At 36.8% G+C, this 21,482-nt stretch overlaps 1 protein-coding gene across 5 annotated transcripts; it reads right to left on the reverse strand.

The window, feature by feature from the left end:
- Window positions 1-18: 18 nt before the first annotated feature.
- LOC141428247 (uncharacterized) lies at window positions 19-21,452 on the reverse strand. 5 transcript variants are annotated; one of them, XM_074088121.1, is made up of 5 exons: window positions 21,046-21,452; window positions 3,405-3,594; window positions 1,816-2,074; window positions 1,420-1,726; window positions 19-1,228 (listed from the first exon to the last, which is right to left on the reverse strand). In XM_074088121.1, the coding sequence occupies exons 2-5, from the start codon at window positions 3,559-3,561 to the stop codon at window positions 41-43; spliced, it is 1,911 nt and encodes a 636-aa protein (XP_073944222.1). In that variant the 5' UTR covers window positions 3,562-3,594; window positions 21,046-21,452; the 3' UTR covers window positions 19-40. The 5 variants fall into 5 exon arrangements, with proteins under 5 accessions (XP_073944222.1, XP_073944223.1, XP_073944221.1 ...); XM_074088122.1 differs by lacking the exon at window positions 21,046-21,452 and adding an exon at window positions 10,042-10,311; XM_074088120.1 differs by lacking the exon at window positions 21,046-21,452 and adding an exon at window positions 9,630-10,005.
- Window positions 21,453-21,482: the final 30 nt, after the last annotated feature.

Consider the following 21,482-nt stretch of genomic DNA (forward strand, 5'->3'; position numbering starts at 1 on the left):
CATGATGTGAAACTTATTTACTTAGGCTTATTAAACTAAATTAAGTACATTTTCTTTCTTTTTCACAAACACAATACTCGCGATCGTTCGACAGAACCACACAGCTACCTCTGGTATTATATTCTGATATAGTTTGTGTCGGTTGTATTATATGAAAACCGTTCTCATCCTCTTTGACAGACGCTTCGTAAGCGACATTACCTGGTGACATTCCAAATGCTATCACATAACTTGTTTCATTATTTAAATAATCAACATGTTTATGAGTTCTTAGGACGGTCTTAAGCTGTAACATGGAGCATTTCATGCATTTGGTGGTATTTACAGCTTTAGTTATGTTTTGAATGAAAGAAACTGCTAGTTCAATGCTGTAAGCGGCACCGTACTCCTGCTGGCTTACACTGACCAAGTTGTGACAACTGCACCATTTCTCATGGACGCCTGCTCTGGCGCAGGTTCGGTGTCCCATTGTCTCGTAAAACAGGCCTGTGCATTGCGGACAAGCTTCACATTCACCCTCCATTAGGGATCCGGAAGACAGTTGAAGTATGTTTCGTAACGTGACGTGCAAGTCGTAAGGCGTTGTCAATCGTCTCTGATTTAATTCTAAATTGTAATTATAATGGGTATGTGCCGTTTGGAAGTCCAATGGAACCCACATGAAAAACATCGGAAGCCTTTCTTCGTAATAGGACTCTACAGACGTCCTCATTTTCCCATAACGAATGCCGTGATCACTTAGAAAAAATACAAAGGTGTTCGACAAAGCGCCTGTGCTATTTAGTTTATTCCAGAAATCTGTTAAATCATTATCTAAAAGTGTTGGTAAATTATCAAGGTTGTGACTGTAAGAATTGACCCAAAACATACCGAAGAATTTATCATTTTTGTAAGACTCTACAAAATCTAAGGCATAGTGTAGACTATGTATTGCTGATGGCACTTGTTTTGTACAAACTAAATTCCCTTTTCGCGTCTCGCCGGTCAGGAAAAGAGGCCGCATGTAGTGATTTGTAGGTGGAATTTTGAATCCGTTGTAACGATAAAATGTGTCGGGCAGTCTTAGAAAATCTTCTCCATAAGCAGTAACGTATCCAGAGTTCTGGAACTTGCTCCAAATAATTTCGTCGTTGCAATTGTCCATAGTCTTCGAACACTTTCTGTATACCGTGGTCATGTTTTTTCCAGTTAAAAATGCCATTAAATTTGGAAACGTGTTGTAGCCTACCTGTAATTAAATGTTTTAGGAATTAGGGCTTTTCAAATAACAGTTAAAAAATCGTTTATTGCTGACAAGGAAAACACGATGTACAAAAATGAAGTAACATGGGGAAACATAGCGTGAGATGAGCATTAGATTAAAAGACCAAAAACATAGGGATAAGTTCGCATGTACTATAAAGAGTTCAATAGGTATACCTTTTGATAACCCCTGTAGTCCAGCCAACCATTTTGATTGAAGTAGCTGGCAGTTTTAGGCATAGAACTCAAAAATCTTGCTCGAGACATAGTATCCATGCCCAATATTAAAACATTCCAATTTTTTGGTCCAGCTGCGCCACTACTAGTGCCCATTTTAATTTTTTTCAAAATTATATAAGCATCCTCGTACAATATATTTCGGCTTTTGATTTTTTTGTAAGGAATGGAGGCGCAGGATACAACGATCACTTCTTCTTTTAATTTAACGGTGGTGCCAGTATCAAAATTTGTGCATTGAGAATAGCTGAAAAGGGAAATGAATGTTACCATAGTTTACGTTAGAAATTTGACAAAGTTAAGTTCAATCTATGGCAAATATAGACACCTACTCACGTTACATGGGTGTCTTCCCGGCCAGCTATTGTTGATCGACTCACAAATCGATAACAACACTGATACCCCTGGCTGCCTTTATAATGTTTCTTCATCAATGTACTATTGATTCGAAATGTAATGTTGGGACCATCTTTGTCGATGAAGATAGCTCTATGACCACAAGTAAGTTTTTGATCTTTGGCTTCTACAAACTTTAAAGTTTTTGCAAAATTTGGTATGTAGCAACCTGGTGTGTTTATCAAATAATCTTGCGACCCTGAAAAAAAAAACATTTTCGCTTCGTAAACTTCGTGTTTATGCTGGATCTAGGCGACGTAAAATGACTTTTTATGCTCTAGTGCATAAAGTAAAATCTTCGTCTAAGACCAAGGCAATCAAGCCTAAACCGCCACAAACAAAAAAGTTTCAATGTATTTGTTTAATAATTATTAATTTGTATAAAACTAAAAATCAATCAAATAAATAAAAATAATAAAACTAAATATTTATAATTATATTAGCAATGCATGAAAAATAACTAAGGTACCTAGTAAGTGAATTCCTCTGTTGTTATTTCATCTCCTCGCAATCGAAGTAAAAAGCAGAGTGTAAAACTCGAGCATTAAGCCCATTTTCCCCTTGACGCGTCTATTCACCCTCGCCGTAGCGGCTCGGGTGGCTATACGAACGCCTCGGGTAAAATAGCTCGTTTTAGCTCTTGTCGTACAATCTACTATTGCTGTAGGAAAATAATGTGCTCAAACGTTTTTGAAATTCCATATGGAATGCCATATGTCAAGTTTTACAAATAAATAAATACAATTTTAGTCAACTCATAAATAAAAAAGCAGTCGTAAATAAAATGGTAGAATTGGAACTCAAAACTCGTTACTGAATTTGTTGAATCTAGCCCGCGGGAACTGTGCAATTTTCTGGGATAAAAAGTATACTTTGTCCTTTTCAGGGTATCAAACTATCTTCATACCAAATTTCATCTAAATCGATTCAGCAGTTACAGCGTGAAGAGGTAACAGATAGACAGACAAGGTACAGTCAAAGAAACTGAATCGAGTAAACCTCTTTGTGCTAGTGATGTCATAATTGACATTCCATACATCTGCCAAAGAAATAATAGCGAAAATTGTGTATGGAAAGGTCCTGCCGTGGTACGTGGTTTCCTCGACTGTGCTTGCCCATGTATAATATTAGTTAGGATATTAGGATTTCTAACTGACGGTTCTTGTACCTAACTAAGTTTAAATAAGACGCCTATAAGTGTTACCGCTGCAATCAAATAGATCTCTAAGTTTGCAAATTTGACGCGTAATAATTCTAGATAATATTAATTAACGCATAAATCGCTAAATAATAAAGATATTTACTTATGCAAAATGTCTTAGAGTGCGGCAGTTAGGAAATCGTTCATTATAAAGTCAGCAGCAAAATTAGGTGAGCGTTGGCGTAAGATTAAATTGGTCAAGACACCTGATTACCTTGTAAGTAGAGTCGTGTCTAGATTATTTTTAACTCCAGAGCTGTTAATCTACTTTTCCTGCTGACTGTACTTTAGAAGTAAAGTTAAAGTTATCCATTAGTATCTAATTTACCATTATTAGGGACCGCTTCAAACAATACAGGTCTTCGACTTTTTAAAACTTGAATATTGATCGTATACGATTTTATAATATTGAAATTGTTATAATAAAGTAATGAGGCGACAATCCATGATCCCATTACAAAGAGAACCGCAACTTTTGCCCGCATTTTGCCTCAATGACGATTTGACGATGCCAAGCCCTAGAACAAGTAAATAAACGTTAACATAGGTAGGTAGAGTTTCATTGAACTGAAATGCGTAGGTACTTGTGTAGTATTACAGGTGCGCCTATTAAGACTCCGTAGATACATAGATAAAATCGATATAGCCACACGAATAATACCTACACACACACACAACACACATACACACACACACGAATAATAGAAGAACATATCAAAAAGGAAAGTACAATTCGAGCTCTTAGAAAAACCTTCGGGTTTCGGGGAAAATCGGAAGGATTCGTGTTGTAGAAAATGACAATTGTCTTTTTGACTTAGTGGCAATCCAACACGCGGAGAGTGCACTCGTTGTGTTTTCATTGATTTATATACAGCAGTTAAAACCACCACGTACTTATTTATTAAATTTATTTTTCGAAAATTTATTTCTATGGGGAGTCAACTTAAATAGGGTATTTCTGTAAATAGCCAATAACGGGAAATTGTTTATAATTATAAGGTATATATTTTTCTTAAAGAAGCTGAAAGTTTCAAGAAATGTGTTGATTGTGAATATTTTAATGACGTTCTAGACCGAGTTATAGAAGCAACGAGGATTTCGAAAAGTACATTAAAATACATTAAACGAAGCAGACCAAAAAAATTAATTTGACATACCCACGAGAAGTAGACACAGTATAACAGCTCTATATACTTCCAAACAAAAGTAGTGTGTTAAGGCGGAGACTTCTCTATTTAAATTCATGATGGAAGAATTGGAAAATGCTGATTTTGTTTTAGTTGTATCATGACCAAAAGTCATATGGTATTAAAATTGGAAAAAGATAAATAAGCGTAATATTATTACAGTAAGCTTTATTTTGTAAGCGGTTATTCTTTACATAACTTTTTACATTTATAATTTATAGTAAAATATGAATAGTAGAGCTGGTCATGTTTGCCGCATGCCAGACGAGTTCTGGGCCAAGATAACCACCGAGGCGAACTGTCAGACCTAGACAGCGACGGCGGGATAAATTGGACTATGTATGCTGTGGACAGAGAGCAGTGGAAGTATCGGGGGAGGCCTTTGCTCAGCAGTGAGACAGAATAGACCAACAGTAGTAGTATAGTAGTAGTAGAAAAACAGAAGGTTAAATTCAGTCACACGTAAGTCGGAGGAGTTCAGCTCGAGATCGTGCTGCTGGAAGGAATGTGCTTCCATTTCTTGCCCACCCTTCTGGACAATGCGAATCCGCCGCCAGGGGGGCTACTACGAAATTCGAAGATCGAAGTTCGTATCGTACCGTCCCTCTCACTCTCGTATTAAATAATTATAAGCGTCAGAGAGTCGTGGGTTCAAACCCCGGCTCGCACCTCTGAGTTTTTCGAAATTCATGTGCGGAATTACGAGTACATTTGAAATTTACCACGAGCTTTACGGTGAAGGAAAACATCGTGAGGAAACCTGCACATACCTGCGAAGCAATTCAATGGTGTGTGTGAAGTTCCCAATGCGAACTGGGCCCGCGTGGGAACTACGGCCCAGGCCCTCTCTTTCTGAAAATAGGTATTTTCATCTCTCCTGTTCGGAAAGTTTAATTTTCATGGTTATATGGCCGGGTGGAAAATTGCATTTTCATCTCCAGGGTGGCAAGTATTTTTTTTAATTTTTCGATTAGCCACGGAGTCGAAGATAATTGAGTTACGACAATGACACTTTTTTTTCACGTTTCGGCATGGCCATCTAGATGCACGTCGTGACCAAGGAGCTTATTTACAACACTGGAGGTTGAACGCCGAACATCACTTGAAACAAGAAATTTGATCTTTATTACGTCACGAACATATTCCATCTCTTTCTTTAGTTAGGTTAAGAAAGATATGGAAGTCATTCGTGAAATGTGAAAGAAAGAGATGGAATATATAAATAAGTTATAAAGGTCAAACTTCTTCGTTTGGCGTTCAACTTCCAGTTTTGTATATAAGCTCCTTGGTCGTGACCAACTCGATTTTTTTTTATAGTCGGCCGTGGCAAGTGGCCAGGTTGAAAACGTACCGTTGGAGGTGGGATATAAGTAAATTCAATTTATTATTATTCTATTTTTTTTTGTAGGATTTTACTTTCCACACAGTCCGAATGAAAAGTAGAGTGTCTAACACGGGTGAAATTACCCATATCTACTATTGGCGCTCTCACTTCCACCTTTGGTTATCAATCTACTATTTCATGTTTCACAAGAAATAATACACGGAAGGAACGGAACACGGAACCCAAACATGACGCTACTCTATTGTAATGACCTTCTAATTTGGCATTCATCCACCACTACTACCATCAGTGATGTTGATGGAGGTTATGAATTACGCTGATTTACATTTTAACAATATTTAATAAGGTTAGATAAAATATAACATAATTTGAGAATAGAATAGAATGTTTACTTGCATAGAATAAGTAGGTACATCGGTGTTCTTAGGTGGTATGTGACAATAAAGTAACTAATTCTGCTATTTGTACTTAATAATACTATAGCATGATAGAAAAAATATTTTACATTATAATAACATTTAAGTCATATAATTATCACTATAAGTACTCGTAATTGGAAAAGCCGTGGTGACCTAGTGGTTTGAGCTATGGCCTTTAGATTGGTGGGTTCAAGTCCGTACGTACGTACTTACATGTCTGAGCTTTCCGAAATTCATCTAAGAAATAAAAAAAATACCACGAATTTTACAGTGAATAAAAACATCGTGAGGAAACCTACACAAACTTGCGAAGTAATTGCAGCGTGGGAACTACAGCCCAAGCCCTCTCTTTCTGAGAGAAGGCCTGTGCCCTGCAGGCTGCAGTGGGCAGAGATGTGAAGCGAAAAACTAATGAACATTCAAAATCAAAACATATTTCATAACTAACTATGCCCGCGACTCCCTTCACGTGGACTTAGATTTATCAGTTAGTTATTGTTTTGAATGTTTAGCAGTTCGCAAAAGGTACATGCGAACTGCTAAACATTGGTGGTAGATTTTTTTTGACATTCATAAGTGCTAGTTATAGCCTAAATTGAATAACTGACTTGACTTGACTTTGACTTTGACTTTGATGCCATCAAAAATTTCACTTCTGATTAATAGTTTCCAAATAATACCCGTGTTTCTGGACTTATCCCGATTATATTAAATGATATTATAACGGATAACTCACGTCTTAAACCGAGTTTAGCTCGACATGTTTCGGGCTATTTCGTAGCCCTTCCTCTCAGGAGCGCGCGACTCGGCGGCTGCCGCAACACGCACACAATCCCGATTAGTTTAAATACTCTTAGTACATACTAGCCGTCACCCGCAACTCCATCCGCATAGAATTCGGTTATCACTATCCCGCGGAAACTGCAGTTTTCCGTAATAAAGATTATCCTATGTCCTTCCCCGGAATTCAAACTATCTGTATACTGCACTTCATCTAAATCGGTTCTGCGGTTTATGATGTGATGTCGAAACAAACTAACAAACAGACTTACAAACTTTCGCATTTATAATATTCGTGGGATTTCATAATGTCATGTTAACAATTAGTATGAAATATAGGTAGGTAGGTAGGTATACCGGGTGCGGCCTGTAATATGAGCAAATAATTAAAACACAGATCATACTCGTCAAATTGAACAACATTACTTCAGCGACTTTTAAAAATAAATTTGTTTTTTTGATTTTTATTACACTTTTAAGTTTATGCGAAGAAGCAATGTAAAGCAAAATGCTTGTTGTTTGTAGGGTGACAGGCGATGTCAGTGGTATTCTAGGATGGCGTACATTGATAGCAGTATTTAATTTGTATGAAAAAGGGAAAATCTAGACTCCATTATTTTTAAAAGTCGCTGAAGTAATGTTGTTCAGCTTGACGAGTACGATCTATGTTTTAAGTTTTAGCTCGTATTACAGGCCACACCGGGTAGATGGCTAGAGTTATGAATTTGTAATTTGTGTGCTGTAAGTTTGTGTTGTAGGTAAGGCGTAAAAAAATATAGAACGTCAAAAATCCACTGAGGTACAGAATCGCTATCGACCATAGGTCTTTTGCTTATCAATTTGTTGTCATAAAAAAATTGTATTTTTAATTTGATATATTTGGCGGTATGTAACAACGTGGTCTATGTACCAAGATATCAGCCAATTTAATGACATAGAGTAGGGGAGGGGGGCCCAAAGTGAGCACCTAAAGAGGAACTGAGAAAAAAGTATAAAGAAAATACCAGTATCACTTAACTTTAAATGCTATTAAAAGCTGAATTTATCGTAGTTTAATTATACATACTTCAATATTCTGCAAAGTTTAGAAAAACTAATAAAAATAACAAATTACGAAAACTTTATTTTTGCTCGCTTAGCCTATGGGGGGGGGGGTCGATACATATGTACCTATTTAATGTATTATTCCCGACGTCCAGCTATCTAGGTACATGCCAAATTTCATACCAATATGCCCAGCGGTTTTAATGTGAAAGAGACACATGCACGCACGCTCGCACGTACAACTTTCAAATATTAGTAGATAAAGCCCTGATATTGAAACGGAAATAACTCACTTGATAATTAAATTGATAAAATACAACTATACTGCAGAATACAGCTATGATGTAATAGAATGCAGCTATGCTATATAAATTACAGCTATGATATATGTAATAGAATCAACTAAACTGAAAATGTACAAAGAAAATTCGAATGCGAACCCAGGCTCGAACCTACAACCCTCTGCAGAGGTCATAGTCTACCGCTAGGCTACCACGACCACCAGTAGTTGGATTGACTTGAAAGGTATAATGCAAGTTCGATGACAATGCAAGTACCTACAGTAGAAAAAAAAGTACCTACAGTCAGCAAAAAAAAAAATGGAAATTTTAACAGACTACAGATCCTGAAGTTACTTTGATTAAGCACGGTTGTCAAGAAGTATGATTCATAAACGCTTGCTAGCAGTCTGCGTTGTGAGCCGCTGATAGACGGATTCGTTATGTCACCTTGACAAATCAAAGACAAAAAATGGCCTAATCGAAAAAAGTTGACAGCAGTGACAGCAAATTAGCAGGAAAAAAATAACCGCCATTTCCGATCCGCATGTTTATGTTGTGCAAAAAGCCATAATTATGTTAATCATCCTAAATATTTATTGATTGTTGCTAATTTAGAAAATACAAACTGAAAATACCTTTTTTTTAATCTTTGCGTAACTTCACCTTCACTAAAATAGTAAAAGTCAGCTGACTTGTCATTGTGACTTAGCTCTACAGCTAACTTTAGCAGATGATCGACTGATTAGGCTAATAATCATACTTTGCTCTAAAATAATGGTTTGATTCATAATACACAGATGACACAATACAAATACTTTTCGAACAATTAAATGTATTTAGATTTAGAAAAACGCAAATTTATTTTTGAACATGAAACTACCGTGAGACTCACTCATATTAAATGATATTGTAACGGATAACTCACGTCTTAAACCGAGTTTATCTCGACATGTTTCGGACTATATACAACAAACATGTCGAGCTAAACTCGGTTTAAGACGTGAGTTATCCGTTACAATACAACGGATAAACATAGTTATGTTTATCCGTTGCCTAGTATCCATAGTACAAGCTTTGCTTAGTTTGGGACTAGGTCAATTGGTGTCAAGTGTCCCATGATATTCATTTATTTATTTATCTAATATCATTTAAATTTATTTTTCATTTCATTTTACCGATGGAACTCAAATGTTCCTTATTTTGTTTTGATTAGCATACTTTGCAGGTTTGAATACGATCGAGCAATTAGCGCTAGAATGTTCGACATTGAAACACACCCTGAAAAATTGACAGACTAATGTAAACACGGTCTGATCTGATAGCTAAAAATCAAGCGCGAACCGATATAAAAATAAACTCGAAATCTAGCACCAGTTAAATTCAAAAACCGAATGGAATCGATTTCGACTAGATAATTTACATCTCCATACTTTTATCAAAAAGTAATGTTTTATAATTAAGTAGTAACCCAAGTATTTAACTTTAAAATATACTTACCAATGCTTACTAATTATCTAACTAAAACTGCACAACACAACAAACTTCCCATCGTGCTTCCGAACGTATTTACGAGTATAAGTACAGTCAATTTTTCGCGCACTGTTCCTTGTAGGTACAATTTGGATGCGTAGTTTTACATTGGAAGCGACCTCTCGGTATCGTTCCACAACAGAGCTTGACTCGATGCGTGATGTAACAAAACATGTAGTACTATATGCCAGCTAAGGCTCCACCAAACAGTGGGCGTACCGTACAGCCAGCTGTGGCCAAACCGACGTTTCTATGAACTGAAACAATTACTTTACTCATCCGCGGCCTCATGATAGCTAATATACGTTTATGCAAGAAATATGTGTTCATGCAGTTCCTCCACCTTCACATTTTAAGAACACACACAAATCACACAAACCCATCTATCACCACCACCACACTACACGGACGCCTTTCGAACTCAACCAGAGCTCATCTTCAGAGCAACAACCGTACACCAAGCTACCAGATGTTAGACTAACAAACCAAAACAAACGTTTTAATTTGTCACTGTACCTCCCCAGCAAGTACCCACTTTATTTTTCTCAAACAAACTACCCACATTAAATTATGAAAAATTTAATCTTTACGTAAAACCGAACTGTTATTGCTCAAATAACAAATTAGACCCAAGCCGTAGTACATCGACCCAAGTCGACTACGTCGTACACTAGTACGACGTTTCTATTTTCATAAAAGGTATGAGAGCACGCATAACGTTGTGACGGAGGACAGTTACGTGTATAATCACTATTTAATATTGTTATATCTTGTGTTATGCTACGCTACTTTGTCACGAATAAATGATTTCTATTTTTTTTTTCTATTTTTATTGAGGTATAAATGATTTTTCCGTCGATTTATGATCGATCAAAATGGGCAATAAATTCACTCACACGCTCTAACTAGACTATGTTCCCACGTGGTGCTGAACACCGGAGTACTATTTTGGGAAGCGCTCTTCCTTACCAACCGCGAACTCTGAACTTTAACACTGCGATATGGAAGGCAAGGGGTAGCCAACACTCTATTTTCCCAAGAAGGTTGTTTTGAAGTTTTACTACTGAATCTCAGCAGACGACCACGACCACTTCTGTCAAGAGTGTAGCGACTTAAAGTCAAAGTCAAAGTCACTATTTAACCAACCGTCGCCTTACGTTCCTATTATACGATCAATGGTCATGGCATGATACGGTGTAGTGGGTAGAGATCTTTAGAAGAAGAGGTGAGTGGTACAGTCACCAGCATTAATATCTGCCACAGCGGAGCGTGCAAAAATATCTGACACGTCCTTCCGGCCCTAGAAATAGAGTCGTATCAGATATTTATGCACGCTTGTTGTGTCAGATATTGGTGCTGGTGACTGTACTAGTTATTAAAAGTTAGGAAATCGTTAGTTCATAGAAATATGACATATTTTTACACATTTAAATATCTAAGATGTGTTTCGTGTTTTGTAATAAGGTGTTTAGGTACAGGTAGCCGACACTCTTAAACCATAATTTCAAAGTGCAACTCTCATAAAAAGGCTTCAGGCACTACCTACAAACTAGATTAATTTTCAATGAACTGGTAATTTAGATTTTTGTTTACTTTATTCAAAACGAAAATAAACGACGTCACTGGCCAGTATTCATTTATCACCAGACGCTATTTACAGGTTTCGATAAAAAAAAAAGTTAAATGTTCCTGCATGTTTCAAGAGTGTTACGAAAATAATCGAATAACAACACAATCGTAGCGTGTAGTCGAAGAATTGCAATTGGTTTTAGTTTATGAAAATTTTAACCTTAGAATTTCATAACACACAGGAACGGCTCACCTAATTTTACATTAGGCAATTCTGTCCACGTAAACTAAACACGTGAACTCAATTAAGCTGAATATTTAGTAATTAGTAATTGTCAAGGGAGGCTATGGCGTGTTCTTTTTATTTTAAACTGTATATTATAAGTGGAGTCGGTGATCTAACATAGGTAGGTATCCACTTTTGCAATATTAACTGGGTATGATAGGTACTTATAATATTGGAAAACGGACTGTAATGCCGAGGCCGCACTACGACTAAACCGCCGCGGTTTTTAACCGCGTGACTTTGTGAATCAAGTAAACAAATGCAAGCGGCCGCACTGGCGGTTTTAAGTTTACTTGTAAAAAAGTCACGCGGTTAAAAACCGCGGCGGTTTAGCCGTAGTGCGGCCTCTGCCTATTATCTAGTTGATTTAGATAGAGTGGATTTGATGGTAGCACATAATATGATTTTTCACTTAAATTCTCACATTATGCCATATCTAAAAGAACCAAAGCCAATATTTTTACTACTCAGAAACTTTTAACCTACTGTGAAACGTACACATTTTCCCCTGCTGGTCACCAATTTTCTGAAATCCCATCTCACTTGAAAATGCCATTGGAAAGTGGTAGCAATTTGTGTATAGCTCTACGGAATTTTACTATTAAATGGGAAAGCATTCTAGACTTAACATAATCCCGGAATCCCGCAGTCATTTCCATATTAGCTCGAGTCCATGTACCCCAAATGGCATTACCTATTGCGATCACTGTTTATTATACACGTATTTATATCATCAATGTAACGAACTAGAGCATATCAAAGGAGATCTGGTTGCATTGTCAAGCTTCGATAATTTTCATATATCACGTTTTAAGGCCTGGGCACGACTGTGATTGCTTGGCATTACTCCATTCAATTCAGCTACAGCTTCAAGAACCCAACTCTTATATGAAATGTCTCGCATGTTCATGATGATTTTGAGGCCCGTGTGCCTATAGGATGGCAACAGAATCCTATCACATGGCTGCATTTTCTGTACAGACGGTAATAGAAATAAAATAAATTTTAAAATCAAAGATTTACAGATAAACTAGACTTTTCGGCGTTTTTGATCAATCCTAATAATGCTTTTGTAGAGTAGACTACACTTTTACTATTACTATATTACTAGTACTTATAATACTCTAATAAATAATATTTTATTATTATACAAAATAGGCTGGACATGCATGATGGTAAGTGAAGATGTGTTCTAAGATGGAGTACCTACGGTACCTGTACCTACGCTTGGTTTTAACTTATGGTCGTATTGTTTTCTGTCGTTATTTGGAACAAAATAGAAGCAAATCCTACCAATATTATAAATACGATAATTTGTGGGTTGTATGTAATGTAGGTGTATTAATTACTTATTTTATGATTTAGATAGTTGGTATTGGTACGCGGACCATAACCCAAATTTACATAAAATTAGTAATGACTGCGATAGTCTAAAACATTATATTCTTCTCGCTACGTGCTTCGGCTGGACGGATTTGATATTATTATGTAGATAGCTGGACATTTGAAATAACACATATGCTACTTTTTATCCGATATTCCCACAGGATCGCGATAAGCTCTTGAAATTTCAACCGATGGGCGAAATTTGGCGCAGGTATTTCACATGCAATGTTAATGAAGTTCACGATTTCGGCAATTTCGGGAATATAGTAAAATCCCGGAATGTCAATTAAACTGCTTACAATATTTCCGAGTTGGTGCACCGTGAATAAGAGACAGATGACATCGTTGACATAGTTAAAACATCATGTAAAGTAAACGTACGAGTGCTCGTCACTGTCCCAATGGTTGGCATCTTAAATTTTATGTCATTAGCAATAGATGTGACAGCAGGGTGCCATCTATTGGGCACTAGCGTGTCGGGCACTCGTACGTTTACCTTACCTATTACGTGGTACAGACTTCAGTGACAAGGTATTACGAGAGTTTCATAAGATACCATGACGTGCTTGTTGCAAAACGGTTGTTAGAGGTACTTACACAAATTAGACTAACAGTGCTAACAATAACACCAGCGATAAAGATCTTCGCAATGACTAAAGTTTATGTCGAACGGTCGTAGAGTCATGTGTGGTAAACCTACGCAGTATCGCATACATTTCGGATTGAAATGTATGGGATTACGTATACTTGCCTACTGTGTACGATTACCCCACAATGCCCCACATGACTCTATTCGTGTGATTACGTCTTGTAAAGAAATAAAATGTGCCACTTTTTTGTACGTGTAAGTATCTATAAATTACCAGTGTTAGCAGAGCCCCTCTCTAAAGCAAGATGTACTTACGCTGTGTGGGATAATTTTAAGATGTATACTGACATTAAAAAAAACAGATTTTCAAAATTTTCCTGTTGGTAGTGCTAATGTCATACCAAATTTGAAATTTCTAGGATAACCTGAAGTACCTTGAAGGTTTTTCGGTTACGGCCATTTGTATTTATATTTATATTAGTTAACACCTTTTTTTTAATGACTGCATCTTTTGATGGCGTTAACTTAGATGTTTAAATATGAGTATTTTATTAATTTTCAGCTTGATACCTCCACGCGTTACTGAGAAAAAGAACCTCTACACAGACAGACAGACAGACAGACGGATAGATGGACAACAAAATAACAATAGACGGAACCCTACAAGCACCGTTTTTAAACGCAAACCTATAATAATATGAGCCTGCACACAAAAACTACTTCACTAACGCATAAATCTACTCTATTTACTTACTTAGATTATTTTATTAGCATACATCAAAAGGCTATATAGTCACTACTTTGAAAAAATCTCGTATCTAAAATCAATACGTCAACAAAATTGAACTTTGACGTAATGTTCATAAAGTTCACTCAGAAAATTATCTATTTGAGGTACGAGTTTTTGTTTAAAGCAGTGACAATATGAATTTTGTCAAGCCTGCGTTGCTGGCATCGCAATTTTTTTCTACTAAATTTATCGATATGATTGAGCGTGTAAATGATTAATAATTGCAATATATTTGAAAGCCAAGGTAAGCTATGATGGATATTGTGGTGCCCATACAATTCGATGTTACGCGATGAGCACATCACGTGTATGACCTTAATTTATAATTGCAATAGATTGTAAGATTAAATTCGAGATTGAAGGCTATCAATTCAAATTAGATACTGTACAGAATGTATAATTGTTTTAAGCACAGATTCCAAGCAGCAAAACTAAAGTAAGTATCATAGGAAAATCTCGTACATACCGACATTCATGCGGTACGCTTACGAGATAGGACACCAGCAGCTGCAAATGGCCTAGTTACTTTAATATCAGGATGTTATTCATTATAATAGCTTTATACATTGACTGTTGTGAAACATATACAAACAGCCTACGTAGACACAAATAGATAAATAGGACCTCGCGATAACAAACATAGATTCCAGAAAAATAATATGCCGGACCTGCTTATAGTTTCAGTAATAAATAATACTTGTTGTGATGATTCTGATCCTATCCTACTTATTCTACTTCCTTACTTTAATATATAAATGCGAATGTAGGTGTTTGTTATTTCTTTTACGCTTAAATTACTCAATCGATCGTGATAAAATAGTATGGATATAGTTTGAGACCCTCAGAAGGACCTAGGATAGTTTTTGTCACGGAATTTTGTAGGTACTTATAGCTGTTATTATTCTTCTTCTCCTTCTTCTTCTTAGCCATTTTCTATTTGGTGTAGGCCTCCTTCAGCTTTCTCCACTTCTCTCTGTTCTGTGCTACCTGCATCCAGTTTGACCCGGCTATTCTCTTGATGTCGTCCTTCTATCTTATCTGGGGACGTCCTCTCGGGCATATCGCGCCCCAGGGTCTCCACTCCAAGGTCTTCCTGCACCACGAGTCGTGCTTTCGAGCGATGTGGCCCGCCCATTGCCACTTCAGGGTAGCTATTCGATGAGCAGCGTCCGCGACACCACTTTGCTATTATAATACCGTACCTATTGTATATGCCGTCGAAACGATCGATCTATCTACGAAAATCTTAATTTTGTTGAAATAATATTATAAAGTGAAAATAAATGTAAATTCTAATGGTTTATGGTTTTTAATTGTGCATATTTGAATGCATATTTTGGCATGTTGATAGTGCATATAATCTGATGTCTAAATATACTGAGCGGCAAAAATCTGGCCCTCAAATATATGCTATAATAGGTAATTTTGTATGTAGAGTGGGCCAAATTTGTGCCGCTGAGTATATTATAAATGCGAAAGTTTGTAAGTCTGTTTGTTTATTACTTCATCACGTCTAAACCATTGAACCGATTTAGATACAGTATACAGATAGTTTGAGTCCCGGAGAAGGACATAGGATAGTTTTTATCCCGGAAAATTGCATAGTTCCCGAGGGATAGCGAGCGATAAACGAATTCTACGTGGTGGGAGTTGCGGGTAATGAACGGCTAGTCTGCAATAATGGGGAAGATTCTTGAGTAAAAAAATAATATTATATTTAGTCCGTCAAGAAAAAATATGTGTCTGATATTTTTGTCAAATCCAACTATCTGTCTACAAGTAGTTATATATTTTTAGGAATCTAGTATATTGTGCAATTTTCCGGGATAAGACTATTCTGTATCCTTCCCTCCCAGGGTCTCAAACTATCCCCGAACCATCTAAATTGGTTCAACCGTTGAAATGTGAAGAGGTAACGGACAAACAAACAGTCACTTTTGGATGTATAATATAATATTAATAAGGATGAGAAGCTAAGGTTTAGAAAAAAAGAAGGATGTTTATGATAGATGACTATGAGCGACGTAATTATGACAGATAACTAGTCACGACTTTTAGAAGCATGATTAGTACTGACCGACCTTCTCAAGGTATTCTAACACCAACAGTACCTACACTTACATGCCTGTGTGTATTGGCAGTTATGTATGCATGTCGTCAACTTACACTGAAAAAAAAAAAAAAGATTTGCTAACAGTACTTAACAAAAAAAATGTTGCTTGTAACATAACTTGAGTGACTACAAAACTAAGGCCTACTAGTAAGTTAGGTGATGTCTTGATGATGACGCTTAGGCCTGAATGATGATGAATTTATTTCGTAAATGGCTGTAACGGTTTTGATGAAATTTGCTATGTGAGGGGTTTCAGGGGCGGAAAACCGATCGAGCTTGGTCTTATACTTGTAAAATATTTGTGTTGGAGTTTTAGCATATTCGTATAAAGATGGTCTACGTGTCGGGAGTAAGCCTCAAACCAAATAAAAGTAAATGTAATTTTCTAAAGTAATTTTTTCATTATTTTCGAATGGAATAAGAACGTGATTTCAAGAATTGGCCCCCTGGTTTGCGTAAGCCCGCATTGGACGCCAAAAAATTAGTAGGTAGTTTCTTTAAAAAATCAACCCACTTTACGTCTACGGGAGGTACCTACTCTAAAAATTTTTTTTTTTTTTATTGTACTATTTTGTCGGCATATCATCATCATCATCATCTCAGCCGTAGGACGTCCATTGTTGGACATAGGCCTCCCCCATATAAACCTCCAGTTGCTTCGGTTGGCAGCGGCTGGCATCCACCGTGAACCCGCGGCTATAACCAAGTCATCCGTCCATCTCGTTGGTGGACGTCCTGCTGCGTTTGCCGATCCGCGGCCTCCACTCGAGAACTTTTCGGCCCCAACGGCCATCTGTTCTCCGTGCTATATGTCGGCATATATATTCGTGCAAAATTACAGCCTTCTAGCATTGATAGATAGATAGATATAATCTTAATTCTTCAAAACAAAGACATGGCTTAGTAGCAAAAGAGTAATAAAACTAACAATTAAATAAAAACATAAATTAAATAACAATTAAACAGATCAGACACATAAATGAGAAGCCATGTGATGCACTGAAGAACAGGCGCTGGCTCAGCATTGTGCTGCGGTAAGCCGCAGCGCTGGTATTCTGCCAGTACCCATACCGAGTAAGGACGCCGACCAACATGATAAAGTCAGCGCAATCTCGTCATCAAATGAGTTTTATTATTCAGGGGGATCCTAAAGTAGCAAAATTTATTTAAGTATTTATTATAGTCCCTGAGCTGTGCCCTGAGCAAAGCCGCGGACGGGCAGACAGACATGGCGAAACTATAAGGGTTCCGTTTTTGCCATTTTGGCTGCGGAACCCTAAAAAGTAGAATTATTTATTTATCGTATGGCATAGCTTACAAATTACACTTAAATCATAGCTTAAATTTACACTTCCTAAGGTATTCTGCTGCTTACTGAATTATTAGTATGAAAAGAAAGGAACTAATAGAATGTGGCAGCACAGCGATAAGCGTTAAGCTACGTCAGCATTCGGTTCACCCTCACTAGACCGAATATCATAAAAGCTAATTTCACTAGGCATACCAACGTTAGATATAATTTTCATTAGCCCTAATATCATGACAGCTAAACTTGTATGTCCGAATTGATTACTAGACCTAAAGTTTTACATCCTAATGGTTACTTGTACTAAATATTAAATGCTCTAATATTACTAAAACTAATCATGATTATTCCTTAAGATTAATAGACCTAAAGTTATGAACCCTAATGTTTACTTGTACTAAAGATAAAATAAAATGCTTGCGAGCGAGCGAGCAAGACGGTTTGGAGAAGAAGCGACTTGGATAGGTTAGGTCCTTAGCCTTCGATGCTAGGTTTTTTTTATAGCAGCCAAGATAACTCCCACTAAGAAAGTAGGTTGGATGGATGACATTCAATATATTGCCAAATTAAGGTGTTCCAATCAATACATTTGACGAAAATAATGTTTTAGCTTTTTGATGTTAGGGCTAGTGAAATTAGGTACAACGTTAATTCGGAATGCTAAAATAAGGGCTAATGAATAGTAAGGAAAATCAAAAATTCGGCTTTTTGATTTTAGGGCCAGTGAAATTAGGTACCACGTAAATTCGGAATGCTAAAATCAGAGCTAATGAATATTTAGGAAAAAAAATCGGCTTTTTGATTTTAAGGCTAGTGAAATTAAACGTAACGTAAATTCGGAATGCTAAAATTAGGGCTAATGAATAGTTAGGAAAATTAAAAATTCGGCTTTGTCATTTTAGGGCTAGTGAAATTAGTGGTAGTGAAAATAGGATTAAAAAATTTCGGGCTACCATAGGAGAACCTCAGCATTCCTATTCCCGCGACACCGGGAACAGCGCACACGAGGCCAGTCGCATTAGCACCTTCCATAGAAACACGTCGCGTGTGTTCCGTGTGCGCCCCGCCTGGTTTTGCCTAAAATAGATCTAACCTAGAAATATATTATTCAGTGTTGTACATTGTGTGTTCAGCTCCTAATAATTGGTGTATAAAACTCTGCTCATTACACCTAGTGAACCTCAAACTTTATTTTCATTTCTATCCCCTTGGCCATCCCTGTTATAGCAAGTCAAATACTTGCTAAAAGAACTACTGCAATAATCCACAACTCAAAATAAATACGACGGTTCATTTCTCATAAATTTAATAAATATCACATTCACACACATAGACACGCTATATTACATTACAACCAAGTACTTAAATTAGTTTTACGTAAATGTTAATCTGAACAATAAATATCAGTAAGTTAAGATACTTATGATTAATTTAAATTATCTATTAAAATAAAGTTTTATTAAGGCCAGTGTAAGATGTTTTATATTTTGGCTTATTGTGTTTTATTTGTATTTATTGCAGAAGTGTTTGCTTTTCAAATCAAAATTTGCTACAGCTTACTTGGATCCAAAACTAAATCACGGCATACGAGCCGGTTGAGCTATCAAGGGAACATCACCCGGGATGGGCTCACAATGAGGGCTAACGCTTATGAATTCGCCACTAGAGGCGCTAGTGTAGCGTGAGATCTCCGAAATGTCAAACCTCATAGTTTTTGGGTGACCTACGCGGGTTTATTTATAATTAGAATAATTTTGTGAATATTTTGCAATATCTGAAATTAATTATGGCGAATATGCGTTCCGGGGCAATGAATGTCTGTGTTTTGAGACAGTTTTGTCTTTCGGAAACCTTTGTCCTTCCTTTTTTCCGAATAAAACGGGGACTATGCAACACTGTGGCATGCTCGATATTTTTATGGTACGGTTTTAGTGTATTAAATACGATTTTAATCTAAACTTTGTTTTCACGCCCGTAATAACAGACTTTGAAAGCCATACTTAAAAACCTCACGCAACAGTGCGCCATCTAGTGAGACAAAAAACGATAGCCCTCATTTTTACATAGCAATATTGTACAGAAATTAAAATAGAATTAAAAAAATACTGTTCTCATAAGTTTTTAAAAAAGTAGTTTTTCGGGTTCGCTGGACGGGATCCGAACCCGCATCTCCTAATACGCTACGCACCAAGCGTACTGCTCTTATTGTTTCTAAATTGCCTATATCGACAAAATCTAGACAGTGCGATAAACAAGGTCTTCATTTATCAACGTCGTGTTAATGTATACAATTAGTCACAATTATTAAAGATACATGGGTCACTTACGTATTAATAGTAGCGGTAATAATTGTCTGTGCCGCATTGTAATTTTATATGAGTAGAAGTGGACTATTTAGTAGGCATCACACTCTTATTACCGCTGTAGCTACTCCTACCGCCATCTAGTGAGCAAATACAGAACTCTAACACCATACATCGCATCATCAAGGTTTCTCAACTCGGACGCATACTTATTATATACAACTTTTGACGCTCTTCCTTCGGACTTCGGTCCCGAGCCCAGGACATCTGTCTCGATAGAAACCTGTCTATACTAGAGAGAGGTCTCCAATCCCCACACCGTTGTTATTGTCACGCACATCGTCCTGTGTCGTGGGTGACGTAAAAGTATACTAAGGGATCAGATGTGTGAGTGGGCATCAACCCTCCCTCCCTTTTGCAAACTCTTTCGGACTGCAGTGTGGAAGGCCAGGGTTAACGAACACATTTTGTTCCCTCTGTTTCCCCAAGAAAATCGCCATAAAGTATATCTTCCCGTCAAAGACGTGCCGTCAGTGATGCTACGTTTTTGACGTGGTGTCACTGACGACGCGTCAATGATATCGGAACCACTTTATTTGGAATTCCACGTTAAATACAGTATGGCAGTTCCATACGCAATGTACAATAAAGTGTTTACATACATACATACCTACATATCTATTGATTGTCTTAGAATATAAGTAGATTATGTGCTCAATAAGTAGATTATTGTTATTGGTAGGGGTAGGTACCGTACTGGCTACTCTGCTTTGTTTCGACTAGCGTGCTTATTAGCGTACTCCGACCGGTTAGCTTTCGGTGAAGTGTACGTTGGCTAGAAATCATCACACATGTGCCTTAGTGAGATCTGTTTAGGGAGTAAGTGCATGTTAGTTTTAGTAATAGTACTAAGAATACTTGTATCATCTTCTGTACACTTATTTCTGTTTTTTCTCCAAATAAATAAATAAATAAAGGTTAGCCGGAGTTTTAGTTACGGGGCGTTAAAAGTGACTCGAAAAGATTCGTGTAAAGACTCACCGCCAATGTGACTTTTTTCTTTGTATCTAAACTAAACCGACAAATTACAACAACAACATCAGTATATTGTACAAAAATAAAGAAATAAACACAATTTAACATTAAAATACATCGCTTTGATAACTTGATGTGTGTCTGTCTTGCTGTATCTAGAGCTTATGTTCGCTCGTTATCGTAATCACATTGTTTTACGTAGGTACGTTGATAAAAGAAGACCTAAGAATTTGTAATATTTACAGTGCAGTGGTAATATTTATTCTAACAATGCTACTTAGAGCCAGAGTATTACTCCTCAGTCTTATTGCGTATGACCTAGTTAGCATTAAACGAAAGATAAGAAATGGTAAAAACGGAATACGAAGATTTATAGGTTACTGTTTCAAAATATTAATTTAAAACCGTGTCACCAAAAAACTTTCACAATAGTTGAACTTGTG

This window comes from Choristoneura fumiferana, chromosome 5 (genome assembly GCF_025370935.1).
Source record: "Choristoneura fumiferana chromosome 5, NRCan_CFum_1, whole genome shotgun sequence".
In the NCBI taxonomy this organism is placed as follows: domain Eukaryota; kingdom Metazoa; phylum Arthropoda; class Insecta; order Lepidoptera; family Tortricidae; genus Choristoneura; species Choristoneura fumiferana.